This window comes from Calypte anna, chromosome 2, assembly GCF_003957555.1.
Source record: "Calypte anna isolate BGI_N300 chromosome 2, bCalAnn1_v1.p, whole genome shotgun sequence".
NCBI classification, from domain to species: domain Eukaryota; kingdom Metazoa; phylum Chordata; class Aves; order Apodiformes; family Trochilidae; genus Calypte; species Calypte anna.
Window position 1 is genome coordinate 91,150,436 of NC_044245.1, and position 15,228 is coordinate 91,165,663.

The window sequence follows — 15,228 nt, forward strand, 5'->3', positions numbered from 1 at the left end:
GAGATGCAGTGTCACTGTCAAAGGCCCTTTGGGCACCAGCAGAAGGCATTTCTGTTGTTTCCCCTCTTGTATCTGACCATTCTCTTTGGAACAGATGCAGAGGATGGTGTGGAAGGCAGAAGGGACATTCTGCCCAACAGTTTTCAAAGATCATATAAGTACAACAATTAGATAATTTTCACCAGCTCCTGCAAACAGGCCTTTGCAGACTAAAGAATTCTTCTTGCAGTTTCACAGAAAGTCATATTCTGGCTATCACATATTGCCCCATTCCTCCAAAACACCTCTGTAAATCTCTTTTCAAGCACATTTGTTCAGGTCATCCTGAACTATTCTCCTTTACCTGAAATATGCATATCACCTACCTTAGTTAGCACCCTAGCACTAACCAAGACATCAGCATTTGCCTTATGGATTGAAGCCATGCAAAATAATCTGGAGCACACCCTTTACTATCTGTTAAAGAAACAGCAATGGGGATAAAATTTTCAAGAGCATCTAAACTGGTACACATCTTACCAGAGAGGGAGTTCCATCTGACAGCCTGTTTTCCCCCAACAGTAACTCTACACTCCCCAAATCCTGAGTCCTTACAACTACTATTGCACAGAAGTTTGCTGTCTCATTAGCTGGGAGGATAACAAGTGTTTATGGGGCCATGTTCCAAACTAAATCACAGAAAAGAGTGTCTGGAGGTAGAAAATAACGAAATAATCTTAAATTGACTCTGCTGCAGGAGAAAATATGCTCTTGCAGCTGCTCAGGTTATTTCTCAAAGCATTACTCTTGGTAGCTCCTCCTTAACCCTGGTTTGGCAGTCTGTCACAGCTCATTAAAAATGACTGGGCTGTAAGCTATGTGAAGATCCCCAGTAACACCAGGATTTCCTCCCAGCAAGCAGATATGATAACTGGCAAAACTGACAAATGTGTCCTTGACAAAAACAGACAGACAATGCTGATCAGAGCAGATATACACCAAGGCAAAATGCCAAACACTGTTCACGTAGATGGAGACATGAAAACCAAAGTCATAGGTTGATTATCTGTCAAGTCCTGTTAAAATTGAAACCAGTTAATTCAACTGCAATAAGTTAAGGTATGCAGTGTGCAAAGGAAGTCAATATAGCTTTTAATATTCATGATTATCACTGCATTTCATAGCACATACCATGAGAGAAATGAGAGTAAAATCAGGTGCTTGTTTGAATTGACAGCTATCAATGGCAGGACACTCCTGATCAGGAAGTTTGGATACAATCCCAAACCCCACCTCAGGTTTCCTTGGTCACTTAGTCAGTTTTCTTTTAAAAGTATTACTATGCAAAACCCATTTTAAAAAGGGGGAAAAGATACAAAAATGGAAGAGGAGACAATGTAAAGCACACCAAATATTTTTCCAAGCATGCTTCCCTTTGTTATTTGTAATTCAGTATAGTATTCTGATTCTCTCACCTTTCCACTGTTTTTTTGTTAACATAAAACTCCTTGAGGCTAGACTTTATTTTGCCTACATGATCTACATAGATGCTACATGAACACTAAAACAAGCTATAAATACTTCCAACCGAGATAGCTTTTACCTTGAATTTGCTTCTATTTCTTGTGAAGGGGAAAAAAACCAACATATGTAGTAACCACAACTGGCTATATTTAAAACATGTAAGGATTAAATTGTATGGCTTACTCCTATGAACCTTTCTTTTAAGGTTATGGCAAAGCGTTAAACTTAATTATCTACTTTCTTGCTTTAAAAAAGTTGCAAGCTAACTGCAGCCTACAATAAGATAAAACCAGCTATCTTGGGAATGAAAATATAAACTGTTACAAGAGATGGAATAATCTGTTTTTTTAAGCAAAGCCTTAAACACTTTTTCAAATGATAAAAAGGTCTTCAGGCTTCTGTTGGAAACTGTATTTGGAGATGAAGAGCTGATTTACATCCTATGCCCTTATATGATCCATTTCACTCCACTCTCCAGACAGAACCTTAAAAAAACAGTTTCAAGAAACTTCCTGGATATAAGGAACCTCTGAAAAAATCTGATAAGCTTTTGACTAGAGACTTCACAGAACAAGGTAGACATTGAGTACGAGCCTTTTTTTAATGGTTATTCCAGCTAACCCACATAACCCATCCTTTTTGTTGGGAATAAGCAATAACTATTAGGACATTTCAAAGGAATTACTTACGTTCTAAGCCCGGCATTCTCTAATACCAGTTCTTCCAAGCGATTGGACCTACTCACCACACGCAGTATCTGCTCACAGACATCAGTGGACTGCCACAAAAAAGACAGAACAGTATTAAAGAATACAAACGTGGAACAAATGGTTGAGTTATAAGGTGCACATCAGAATGGGATCCAGGCCACAATCATTACTTGGTCATAGTAAAAATACCAGAAACATCCAAGAGAGAGTCAGGTGGCAACACAGGACTTCTGGAAGACTTAGAAAAGTGAGAGGCAGACTGAAAACAAGCAAATTCATAATCAGATCATTTATAATGGTAACAAAAACCCCAGACTCTGTGATTCAGGAAAAACACTTGATTTTTAAATAACTTTTGCTCATATGTATGCCAGTCCTTCAGAATTGCAATTAGGGCAATGGAGAATAAAGCCTGACCAGGAATGACAACTAAACAGAAATATGTGGACTGAAAGCAGCGCTGAGCAGAGGGACTTCCAGGTGTTGGATGATGATAAGTACAACACAAGCCAGAAACGTGTGCTGGCATCCCAGAAAGCCACAGGTATCCTGGGCTGTATCTAAAGAAGAGTGACCATCAGGTTGAGGCAGATGATTCTTCCCTTCTATTCCTCTCCTGTGATACCCCACCTAGAATACTGGGTCCAGTTCTGGAGTCCCCGACACATGAAGGACACAGAGCTCTTGGAGTAAGTCCAGAGGAGGGCCATGAAAACAATCAGAGGGCTGAAGCACCTCTCCTATGAAGACAGGCAGAGAGAGTTGGGGTTGTTCAACCTGGAGAAGAGGAGACTCCAGGGAGACCTCAGTGGCCCTTCCAGTACCTGAAGGGGTCTACAAAATGGTTTTAAACTGGAAGGGGACAGATTTTGATTACCTATTTGGAAGAAATTTTTCACTGAAAGGCTTATAAACACTGCAATAGGTTGTCCAGAGAAACTGTGGATGCCCCACCCCTGGAAGTATTAAAATCCAGGCTGGATGGGGCTTTGAGCAACCTGGTCCAGTGGGAGGGTGTCTCTGCCCATGCAGGGGAGTTGGAACTAGACAACCTCTAAGGTCCCTTCCAACCCAAAAATTCTGTGATTCTATGGTCTGTGTTATCAGGCAGACAAAAAAATTGCCTGAATTACTTGACAGGAAAAGGACTCTGGCTACAGGTCCTCCAAAGACTGCTAAGGACTAGTGCTTAAGGGCCAGTGTATTTCAGTATGAATTCTCTCAACCTACACAGAAGTAAATCCAATTCATGATCTTGCTGTTGCTAGATTGCAGGTTTTGCAGACCTTTGCAAGTACCCTGGACACAGTAACAAGAGTTTGTTGTGCTCATTCAAATATAGAGATAAAATCTTAATGATTCAAAATCCATACAGTGAATTCTGTACCTCATCAGCTTTCAATATAATCTTGTATTTTGCTTCTGGATGTTTTATTCCAGCACACATTAACCACATGCTGTTCTGTTATCTGTCTTTAAAAAACAACATGACATTGATACATAGGATGTATGTCTCTATTGAGTCTGGTATTTTCTAATTTGTTGCCTTTTAAAAAAATTTAAACTAATTGAATCTCCTAAAAAGAAGAAAAAAAAGTCTACACTACCAAACACATAAAATCTGTTTCCACATTTGCTTAGTCTTTTTCCACAGTAAAGGTGACAAATTTTTCTGAAGACTGTCAACTCAACCATTTTCCCAATTCTATCATCTTCCATATTTTAATAATTCAGAATATTATCACAATGCTTCTATAGTAATGTGATTGCAAGTGGAAAGTTTCACATATGCACTATAAAAACACTATGAATACTGCCTATCAAGCAATGTCAGAGTGGGAATCATAAAGCACAATGTGTTCCATGGCCTCCGGTTATGTCTGACCTCATATTGACCCTCAGCAGTGTTCCTGTGGCACAGATTTACTGCCCAACAATTTACATTTTCCTGGTAGTTTTGAATGAAAATGGAATGTGTAGAGGATAAAATTTTTCTTTTTTTTTTTTTTTAAAGGAATTGATGCATTTTCAAGACTGACGGAAATGGTATTTTTCCAAAGAAAAGTTACTAAGAATGCAAAAAAACTTCCACGACAAAACATCTCAGCTAACACAGCCAATTCTTGTTCAAAGCCAACTACACCAGTCAGTCTTCTGACTAAGCAAACCATCTCATTTCATTGAAGCAGCAGCTGATTAATTGCATTGTAACTTCTAACAACGATGACTTTAAGAGAAAACTACAACAGGAATAAAAATACCCCCAGTTTAATTCTGTGTGTAATTGAGTAAAATTCCCAGCAAGAAAGGAGAGAATTTTGCCTACTCTTCTGCCAAAAATCAAAGATATTAGGTTTGACTGAGTTTTCATGAGAATGATAGCTTAGGAATGCAATATGAGCACTTTTTGATCAATAAAATTGCATCAATTTAAGCAAGATGAGACTCAACCTTCATTTTTAGGGATGAAAACTCCTGGATCCAAGTGTGAACCAATTTCTGAAGCTTTCAAGGTTAGAAGAAACAGTATATTTTGATATTTTTAAAATGTCACCTAATTACTGCCTTTCTTGACCCTTTCTTCAGCAGTCCAAATGGTTTAGATTTGCCATATTTTTTCTCTTAAAAATACAACTGATGTTGAGAAATATCAATTACAGAGTGTTATGTTCACTCAAAATCAAGCTGCAATGAAAATTATGAGGAAAAATCTTGTAAGTATGCAGCAAACAGAACCCTGGCATTTCCTTTCTACCCCCACGAAGCAACTGAGATTTCTGACTGCTTTAGACTTTCTTACCTCTTTAATCACCCAGTATTGTTTGAAGGAGCTAGCAAGGCCTAAGGAAGTAGACCTGTTACTGTCCAACAGAGTTTTCAGACCTATTCACTTGAGATTTTCACAAGATCTGACTCTCAGCAGTGTTTCTATGACATAAATTAACAAATAGTTTATCTGGGAAAAAAAATTTAATAGATTGCCTACTTGCACTCGCGTGAAAAAGTTCACCTTGAAAAATTTAATAGTACCCTCTAAAACCCACCACAGTCTGGTAGGAGCAAATATACTGTTTCAATTTATTACTTACTAATTTCAGATCCTTGGAGGACAGCTTTGTGAACCACTGATTATACTCCAGAGCAGCAACTATAGGTATTAAGTCTCTAGAAAAAGAAAAACACTTTTACACACATTTCATATAATACCTGCCTTTAGTTATTTGAAACAATCTCTTAACTGTTCTTCAGTATCTAATTCCTTATGCCTTTGCAATGCTGCCTACTATCCCCATTACAGAAAGCTTTATTCTGACATAAGCTGTGTGTCTCATATTTTAATACAAATTTTTGACTGTCCAACTGCCATCCATTCTATCATGAATTTTTAAACCGGGAATTTTTCTGAGCTGCCATTCCTACTTTTAGCATTACTTTTTCTTCAGCCTGTGACATATTTAAGCTTCTTAATCACCTCTAATTATAATTGAGCATGACGCTAAAAAGCTTTTGGCAGTCTGGTGATTTAATATAATTCCATGACTGAATGCTTCTAGAGAACACCTCCCTGTCTCATCTCTATAGTTAAACTCCCTGAGGAAGCAGGAGACCTGTTAAAGGATAATAGGACTTTCAGCACAAGCCCTCCTTAGTTGTAAAAGGGATTTCACAAATGAAATCTTAAATTATTTCCATTTTTTTTCATTCCAAGCCCCTTAATGTGATCTGCTCTCCTCCTGTTAAGTTTCTCCAATAACAGACATTGATAAATGTCATGCCTATACACTACCTCCTAGTAGAACCATCCATCACGCCTTAGCAGCACAGCACGTGGATCATTTTGACATATGTTAAACTCATATATACACCTACACTTGGATTTTACTTAGAAACCTGGTCTTTATAGAAGAGCTTTAACATATGTGAACTTACTGACCATCAAAAAAGTGCCATCCAAGCCTCACTTTTTGCCTGGAGAAATTTTAAGTATTGGTTTTTACAGGCAAGTCACGTCCTCCCATCCTTTTCGTTAAGCACATATGCAAGGCACAGATCTGCACTAAACAAGCAGCACCTTTCTCACATCGTCTTTGACTTCCTCCTGTCCTTCACTGTTCCTCCATGAACAGTTAGACACTTTCAGGTGGTTGTTAAACACACGGGAAAGCCAGGAAACAAGGCAACATAACATGGACAAGCCTTCAGCAGGCTATATTGGGAACTGCAGTTGCTAGATTTGGAAGCACAAGCCCATCACTAAGGTAACAGTAAGAAAGTGCAGCAATTTGCAGCAAGACTGTAGCCCACCAACTGCAAAGCTCCTGCAAATAGAGTTTTCACACTCCTGAAGGGGAACTAGTGTGTGATGCCCTTCAAGGATTAAGCCTGTTTTCCATCTTCTTCACAGCACACATCAAGTCTTGTGGTGAATTCATTTCCACCAACACAGCAGTGTCTTGTCAGCTTCATGAAGTGTATAGATTTATTTCTGCCCACCACGTTGGTTTTGTTCTTACAGACACACACACACTTTATCTCCCTGTAAAGCAGTAACTGGATAGTAAAATGTTAGGGATGAGAAAAACAACCTAGAAGTGTTTTGTCCATAGGCTGGGCAGGCAGGGATTTTGCTATGGAGTTAGGAATGTCCATATACAGGTTTGTTTCTCCTTTCCTTTCCCCCGGAACGATCAGTAAGAATGTAATTAATTATCAGCTTTGATGTACCTCCTGCCAGTGCCTTTGCCTTGGAAGTGGAATGAATGTAAGAGCCATTTTTCAGGAGTAATTTTTGGCTTTACAACCCAGTGGTAACCATCCACAGCTGGTGATGAATGCTTCAGGGTAAATATCGGGTAAGTTGATGGTATCACCATCTCACTGGTTGAGCAGAGCTGTTCACACTGCAGACCATCACCCCTCAAAAGAGGCAGAAGGAACCACCACCACCCAGTTATATTTCAGCCATCAGCAGCTGATGAAACAATGATCAGCAATCACTGGCAGCAAGAGTTTACACAGCTAGGGAGCTAAGAGGGCTGGCAAGAGCTCAGTATACCCTGGGCAGGAGAGCAACAGCAGCTAGAACTCGCCTGAAATGGACTTTTTATTGCCTCTCCTCCACAGGGCTGGGAAGGAAGGCTGAAGGAAAGGGGGTGCTCCAAGCTAGTGGGAAAAGCATCACACTTTCAAGAAGCTAAGGAAACATTGCTGCAACAGGACAGGGATATTTTTTTACACAAATCTACCCAGCTGATTTGCAAGTTCTTGTGTTTAAATAGTTTAGTCTTCCAGGGAATTCAAGGCCTGTTTGTTCAAACCCTGGACAAGCACAGATACTGACACCCTTCAGTAACACCAACTCCTCACTCACAGACACACACCCCTTCCTCCCCACGGGCCTGAAGACTGTGGAACCTTTGCCCATTCTGCAGCAGCCTCACTGTTTTATCAGAAACTCTGAAACTCTGTTTTATTAGATTCTACCATCTGAATTTAAGGAGAAGCTATATAGTTTTGTCTTAACTTTGGTCAAATTTTTGTTGGTGCTTCTGAACAATGAGGGTCCTTTAGGAATTTACCTCTAATCCTCCTCTTATTAGGCTTGCCTAACCTCAAAGCTCTTGTTGATTTTTTTTTTCTTTTGAATTCTACAGGCAATAATATAATTGACTTGGATTCTTTTGCAATACAGTATGAAAGAATACTATCGATCATTTCCAAAAGCAGAGCCTTCTCATAACTTTCCCTCATTAAGTTACTTTAAGTTGCTAATATTTGTTAGTTTCTTTAGTAAATTACCATCTAAATAAAGATTTACAAAATGTAAATCTGTGCCATCTTAAAATGAAAACAGAATCTCTTGTTCTGCAACGCACAAAGTATCTCCAAGCTTCAACAACATTCAAGCTAAAAAAAAAAACCTGCTAACCAATCATATTTTTCTGACATTTTTTTTTGAACGTCGAAACATGCTGAGCCTTTTTTTTTTTTTACAATTATATGATTCACAGTACAAGATAACTTCTGAAATATTCTAAATACTTAAATCCCCTATTCTGTCTACTCTTTTCTAATAATTATTATTTTCCACTCCCAATAAACTGTTTAATGATTTAGTTTCTACTGAAGCTGGGTATCTCAGTCAATCTTGGTCTTCTCAGCACTTCCACTTTGCAATGTTTGAAGCATTCTTATGTTCTTACCTCACATTTGCTTGTACTGAATAGTATTCCTTTCCTCATCTTCTCTCAGAAAGACTTAAAGAATATATGGCTCTATCCATCACCAACTAGTTGCAGCCTCATAGTATTTTTCAAGTTACCTCTGAGTTAGCAAACAGAGGTCCAGGTTAGTAACTGTTCCATGAGACTCAGTGTGGACTGTGAAACCCATCACAGAAGTTAAATAAGTGTTGAGTGGGGTTTTTCATATGTTTGCATACTAGATGGCTTAAAGCTGCAAAGAATGCTACGGCAAGATACTCTTATTTTATTATTATCTACCTCCGAGTTCAGCCTTCCTGTCACAATATTTTAACAGTGTACCTCTGTCAGATTCTTTCTTCCACTGGGCCTTCCCAAAGAAATAAAAGCTTTCTCTGTCTTATTTATAGTTTCTTAAATTAGTAATTTTTGTCGTATAACGATGGATTTTCATTAAGACTGTTTCCCATTCCCTCCTAATTAAATATCTTCTATTCAACTTCCTTAGAATCCAATTTCCTCAGCCAACTAAATTCAGTAAACCAAATACAACATTTAGCTAAAGTTTCAGCATCTCATAGTAAAATTACACTCAATTAGTTCCTTTCTGGGAGCACACATTTTTGATAGCCTCTATTGTAAGCAGAGAAACAACTGGCTGGGATTCAGTTGGACAAATTAGAACTTCTACTGACAAAAATAGTTTCCTTTACTGTGTAGCATCATTTCTGCATAAGTAAAGACTGCACAATTTCCTTTTCTACTTTGCCCACCAGATGTAGTTGCATGTTTTCTCTGCTGAGTCTGAACTCTTATACTGCCATTGTGGGAAAATTCTCTGTCTGGTAACTTTCTGGAGCACTTCCAACAGCAAAATATATTTATCTTCTCAGGCTCCTCAATGAAATGTGCTCTCCATGGGGCTTATATGCAAAACCAGAAGCTTTGTGCTGAAAACTAAAAAATGCTGCAGATGGTAATTTCAGGGGTCTACACATGCAAGTAACATCTGTGGGACAATGCCACTTCAGCAAGGGCAGGTGAACCCTACTGCTAGGAGGAACAAGGAAAGTTTGAAAAATATTAGCATGATTAATGCATATTGTTTACCTGTGGTCAAGGTGGCTGAAGTCTTGCAAATTCAACTCTCTGGTATCTTGTGTCAAATAAATTGTATCAACATCCTGTTAAAAATATATAAACAAATACATCTTTACAAAACTTTTTTTTTCCCCTGATTTACCTGCTTTTTCATCATTTGAACTGTTAGTTGGAAAGGGTTCCAGAATAAGCCATGTACTTACCCACTGTACTTCTTCTCTATAGGGAAATCCAAGCCAATCACAAACACAGGCATACATCTGCGAAAAGCCTCCTAAAAAACACGAGTATTTAACACAATAGCAAAAGAAGCAAGCAACCAGACAACGCATGAATGGATATTTTAATACTTAAAGATCCATTCTTTCAAAACTCACTCTCTTTTCCTCTCAGAAGGGTGTCCATTGTGCTGCTGAAAGAAACTATCCTATCTTCACCAAGCAGGTTGAAAGAAAGCTTAAAATAGTGCCTTCACCTACCAATCAGAAGTCTGCTCCATACTAATTACACCTTAAAACTAATTATACCTTTATAAGCTTTTACAGAAATAGAATTAAACTTCCTGACACTGCACTTCCAGCCTCTTTATATTTGAGTCTTTAAATTCATTCTTACCACAAGGTCCAAGTTCCGCTACTGTCTGACTGTCCCACAAGGCCTGGAGATTTGCCAGTCTTTCTGAAGGCTCCATAGTTACTTTTTTCAGAATCCTCCTAGATGCAAAAGGGAAAGAAAAAAACAACAACAAAAAATGCTCATTCCTTTGAAAGCCTTTTTAAATTTGTAAATCATCATTATTTCAACTATGATATAAAAAATTAGTTCATAGGAAAAATTACCATCTTTGATACAACTCACTTCTCTACCTAACAGTCAGACACATTGTGACTCAGCCCAGCAGGAGTAAAATTTTCTTCTTAGCAATGATTAACCCTCTAACTACTGGAGCAACAGAGCCCTTTGCTATGACAGGATCACTCAAGCTAAGGCTTGTGGACCCTCACCTAACACAAAAATGCCCCAAATAGAGAGGAGGCATAGTATTGTTGGTTGCCCTGAGCCCACTGCTGTTTATAAAGTGCATTTAAACTCAACCCATTCCTGCCTTTTAAATTCCCTGTTCTTCTGAATGATTGGACAGCTTTGTAAACTGCAGAACCCCATAAAATTGGGAGGGGGAGGGTGTTGGGTAATTTCTCTAAATTCTCTACCTAGAGAAACCTCTTTTCCCTTTCTCGCCTGCTCTGGTCTTACCGAATCTGCACAGCTCCAGTGTTTTCATTTTGGAAAGTTGTGCTATCTGAGAGAAGAGCAAGACTTCTTTATTTCTCTTTTGGGAAACAAGGGCTCCATACAGATACCCAAAATGTTATCAAGAAAACCCAGAGAAAAGAGCTCAAGGGCTTGACAGACACCCAAACAAACAGGCACAGCCTTGCAGTTCTCTTCCCTCTACATTTTTGCCTGCAACTCTCACATCATCACTGAGGTTTTATGGCAAATCTGCTCCCAAGTGTATGCATGTTTTCTTAAGTAAGAGCTTGACCTCCACTCAGGCAGTAAATAATACCGTCCCAGAGGAAAACTGGAAGTAAAAAACAAAAAAAAAGAAAAACTGCCACCCAGAGTTTATGAACTTGATTTCCTACTCCACCTAAAGAAAAGGTCAATAATAAAGACATGCACCCAAAATAAAACATGTAAATTTAGCCTGACCATTTACATCTAGCTACTGTTACAAAAATTCAATTATAAAAATCATCATGTCTGGGAAAACTGCTTTGCACGGTCCATTTTCTCTAGTACCACTGAAAACCAGGAGCTGAAGAGTGCAATAGCAGAGCTGCATGATCTGCTAGAAAGTGATGAAGGTGAGTCAAGGACAGAGAAAAGAAAGAAAATAAAATGAAGAAAACTATTGCAAATTGTTGCAAGATGATAACATCCAGAGGCACAGATACACGAAAGCAAGAAAAAACAAAGCAAAACATAACATACACAAAAAGCCCCAACAAAGTCAAGAACAACGTCTAAATGAAGCAGAGTAAAAAAGCTAGAGGAAAGGTATGATCCAAGGAACCCATGGGAAAGTCATGAAAAGTACACAAGAAGACTGCCTAGGGCTCATTTTTGAAGACCAAGGCTCCCAGTTGTGTGCATCCTTTCACAGACAATGAAGCTAAACAGGATTTCTTCTCCCAGTTTCGATTTTAATTCTGGGGGAAAAAATAATCATAAAAAAACAAACAAACAAACAAAAAAAACCACCAAAGAGAAAGAAGAAAGAACACAACCACATAAAAAACCCCAAACCCAAACAAAAAAACCACACCACACCACCACAACAACAACAGAAGTAAATTACAACAAAAAGTTAGAACCTAAGCTACACTTGAGGTTGTAGAGGCAATTCAGTAAAATAAAAAGTTAAGATTCTAAATACCTGCATCACCCCCTAAAAACAAAGACTCTCGTGACCCTACAGACCTCACATAGCCTAAATGTGTTCTGCACTGCCTCCTGGTTCTGCCATAGGCCTGGGCAAAAGCTTGGTGCTTGCCTCATAACCTCAGACTGTTTCTAAGGACACTGGTGTTGGACTAGATGATCTTTTGAGGTCTCTTCCAACCCCTAATTTTCTATGATTTTAGGACCAGAGGACATGAAGTGGTGCCTTTTCACCCGTTCAGCATCATCTGTTCCCACTTGAGGTTCTCTGAAAGACACTTACACTGGTGAGAGTCCAGGGAATATCTTCCTGAGGCAGGTCCCAATGTGTGCCAGCACCTCGTTCACATCCTCTGAGGATGCCATCTTCATGGAAATGCTGCATTTCTCAGTTTCCATAATCAACTAGAAATAACAGAGCATAAGGGCAAGAACTGGGTATCATGTAATTCATGTCCATTGAAAAAGGAGAGCATTTTGAATGTCGGCTGAATGCTTTGTGTGCTGGTAAGAATCTGCCATTCTTTAAGACATGACTCAACAATGCTCCAGGTAAACTTTCTGAAAGTTGTTGAATGTACAAGAGGAGACCATGGTACTCAAACTTCACATTGCCTAACAGTACCTTGCTTCCCACTGGAACAAAATTTTCAAAGAATCCTGACCTCAGCTGACTCTTCAAAATCCAAGACTTTTTCACAGCATTGTCATCTTTTGAAACACATCCCAGAACACCAGGAGAAGCGAATGGAGCCTGACAGGAAACTACTGAACGAGCAGGAAACTACTGAACTTCCTCCAGCAAAAAGTAGAAAGTCTTTCATGGCTGTGATCCTCTGGAAAAGTTCTAATGCTTTCATCTATGCTGTTTAAGAAAACGTTAGGGTAATATTTTGTATCAGTTCAGATGAAGCAGTAATTCAACTGAAATAGCTGTCTAGGGGATATGTGCTTCAGATAGAGGAGAAAAGAAAGTCTTTTGCTGTCCATCTCCTTTATATACTGAGAATCAAATAGATCACAGCATGACAGACACATCAGGTCTGCTGCTGCTTTCAGGTGTATCACAGGAAGCAAAATTAAGTTTCTCTCTTCTCCAATGTGAATATTTAGCACAAAACAAGTCAAACTTTTTGACAAGCTGTCAAAAGCTTGTGCATAAAAAGAAAGAGGCTAACTTCAGGAATAAGTAAGAGGTGTAGACAGACAGTACAAGAGGGGACACTACGTAGTATGCTGGAGAGGATTGCTTTTCACTGTGAATTACTCCCAGGGCTCTTTTAGTTCTCAGTTCATGTCTAGTGTCATCTGCAGGATACCTCTTGAAGAGGCAGTATTACCCCAAAAGCACACTGAGAATCTTCACACCTTTTCCCACTGATTCAACTCCTTTCTGAACTTGTTGCTGTCACTCCCTGAAGATGAATGAGTGGGAAAGTTACAACTGTTTTTCATCATCACTAATATTAACACAACTATTCCCTGTATTGCTCTGGCCATTTGTTCATTTATCTTACAGCAAGAACCACTCCATGGTTTTCTGTGGGATGCCTAGCACAAGACTACATCCTTCAGGCATCACAGATACAGCATGGTATGCAGGAAAACTGTAGCAATACCCTCTGCCCCATTAGCAATAGTCTAGGATTCTGCCTGCCTTCAGCTGTAAGCCTTACATGCTTAAAACACAAATGAATGCAAACATACAAAACCTTAAAAAATATTTTTAGGAAAATGATAAGCTAAGTGAGGCTGCTGAAGAACACTTGTAAACCCTGACACTGTGGTGATTGTCTAAGTCTCCAGAAATAATTAGCATTAGCTACCATGGCATTTTAGATACTTAAACAAATAAAGACAGAAAAACATACAAAGAATTCACTACCTCTCCCCATTGAAACAACAAACATATTTTTTTCTCCCTTCTCCTTTAAGGAAAGCTTCAAAAGCTAGGTTAAAAAGATGGCATGTTAAAAATAATGAGAGCTTTTCAGAATTCACAAAAGCATCAGATACTCCTATTTTTAAAAAACTCTTTAAAAGCCAATCAGAGATGAAACACATGAAGACTTTTACACAACTGGACTGTCAAATCCTGTCAACATATTCACCTTATGAATGAAAAATATATTGAAGATGTTTCTATTCAGTACCTTCTTTTTGACATTCACTTTCTTGGGCACATAACTTACTGTCAAATATATTCAGTGCTGTATACTGTAATGGCACTGAAATCTTTGGAAGCAAACCCTTTCTGCCTGCGATATAAACCAGTAGCTTCTGGATTCACCATAAAGGTACACACCACAGAAGCCATTCAAGCTTGGCTGGTGATGATGCTATACCAGTCACCATTGTTTTATCATCTCTGAGAAAAATATTCTCTTGAAACACACAAAAACTTGTACCATATTCAACTAGGAAAAAAAAATATTCATATTGTCATGCCATCTGCATCACACATTTCTAAGACCAACTCTTTAAATACTTACTGTTAAGAATTAAAAGCATCATGAACATAAGAATGCAGACATACAGTGTGCTCACCAGATGGGGACACCTGCATGTTAGAGCACTACCTCCTTGCCTGGGACACATTTAGCAATGCATAAACAAGGAGCTTTTATCTAGAATACACTCACCTGACCTGGTTTACTGGAAGTTACTCCTTGGATTTCCAAGTAACTGAAAGTTAGTTCTAACTGTAGTTAGAAAAGAAAATGGCACATTATTGTAAATGTCATTTTAAAGAGCACTTAAGCTTTTCAGTGAAGTTAAAAAAAACTTGTGCAAGGCAACTGTTATTTTACATCAATTTCTACAATAGCACTCAACAATTTCTGCAATTAACACTAAGTACTTGTTCATATCCATTGCTTCTTACTGGCTCAAACGGTTATTAGAGATTATAGGAATACAATACTGGACCTTTTACATAAGCTTATAATAAAACTCTACACCAAAATTTTACTATAAAAAGCATAATTTATACAATACCCTACTGATGTTCACCCTTGTGACTGAATAATCATTAATTACAGTAATTACAGCATCATACATTACTCTTTCTTTAGTTACACTGACCATAGATGTGAAAACTTTTGCTGCATAGAAGCTGAAGGGACATGCAAACACCATTATAGATATACACATAAATAAAGATATAAATACAGATATTTAAATGCTAAAGACTCCTTTAGCATGACTAAACATGGGAGGAAACAATACATTAGCTTTGTCTGAGTGGGTTATCTGGATAACAG

General features: G+C 38.4%; 1 protein-coding gene across 4 annotated transcripts in view; it reads right to left on the minus strand.

The window, feature by feature from the left end:
* The window catches only part of CARMIL1 (capping protein regulator and myosin 1 linker 1), a 194,688-nt gene that overhangs the window by 92,002 nt on the left and 87,458 nt on the right, over positions 1 to 15,228 (minus strand). For all 4 annotated transcript variants that reach the window (XM_030445387.1, XM_030445386.1, XM_030445385.1 and 1 more), the window contains 7 exons: positions 14,608 to 14,667; positions 12,249 to 12,370; positions 10,133 to 10,230; positions 9,721 to 9,791; positions 9,527 to 9,600; positions 5,303 to 5,378; positions 2,193 to 2,281 (listed from right to left, as the gene is read on the minus strand). In XM_030445387.1, coding sequence (XP_030301247.1) covers positions 2,193 to 2,281; positions 5,303 to 5,378; positions 9,527 to 9,600; positions 9,721 to 9,791; positions 10,133 to 10,230; positions 12,249 to 12,364 — 524 coding nt within the window. In that variant the 5' untranslated portion in view covers positions 12,365 to 12,370; positions 14,608 to 14,667. The remainder of the gene's footprint in view (positions 1 to 2,192; positions 2,282 to 5,302; positions 5,379 to 9,526; positions 9,601 to 9,720; positions 9,792 to 10,132; positions 10,231 to 12,248; positions 12,371 to 14,607; positions 14,668 to 15,228) is intronic.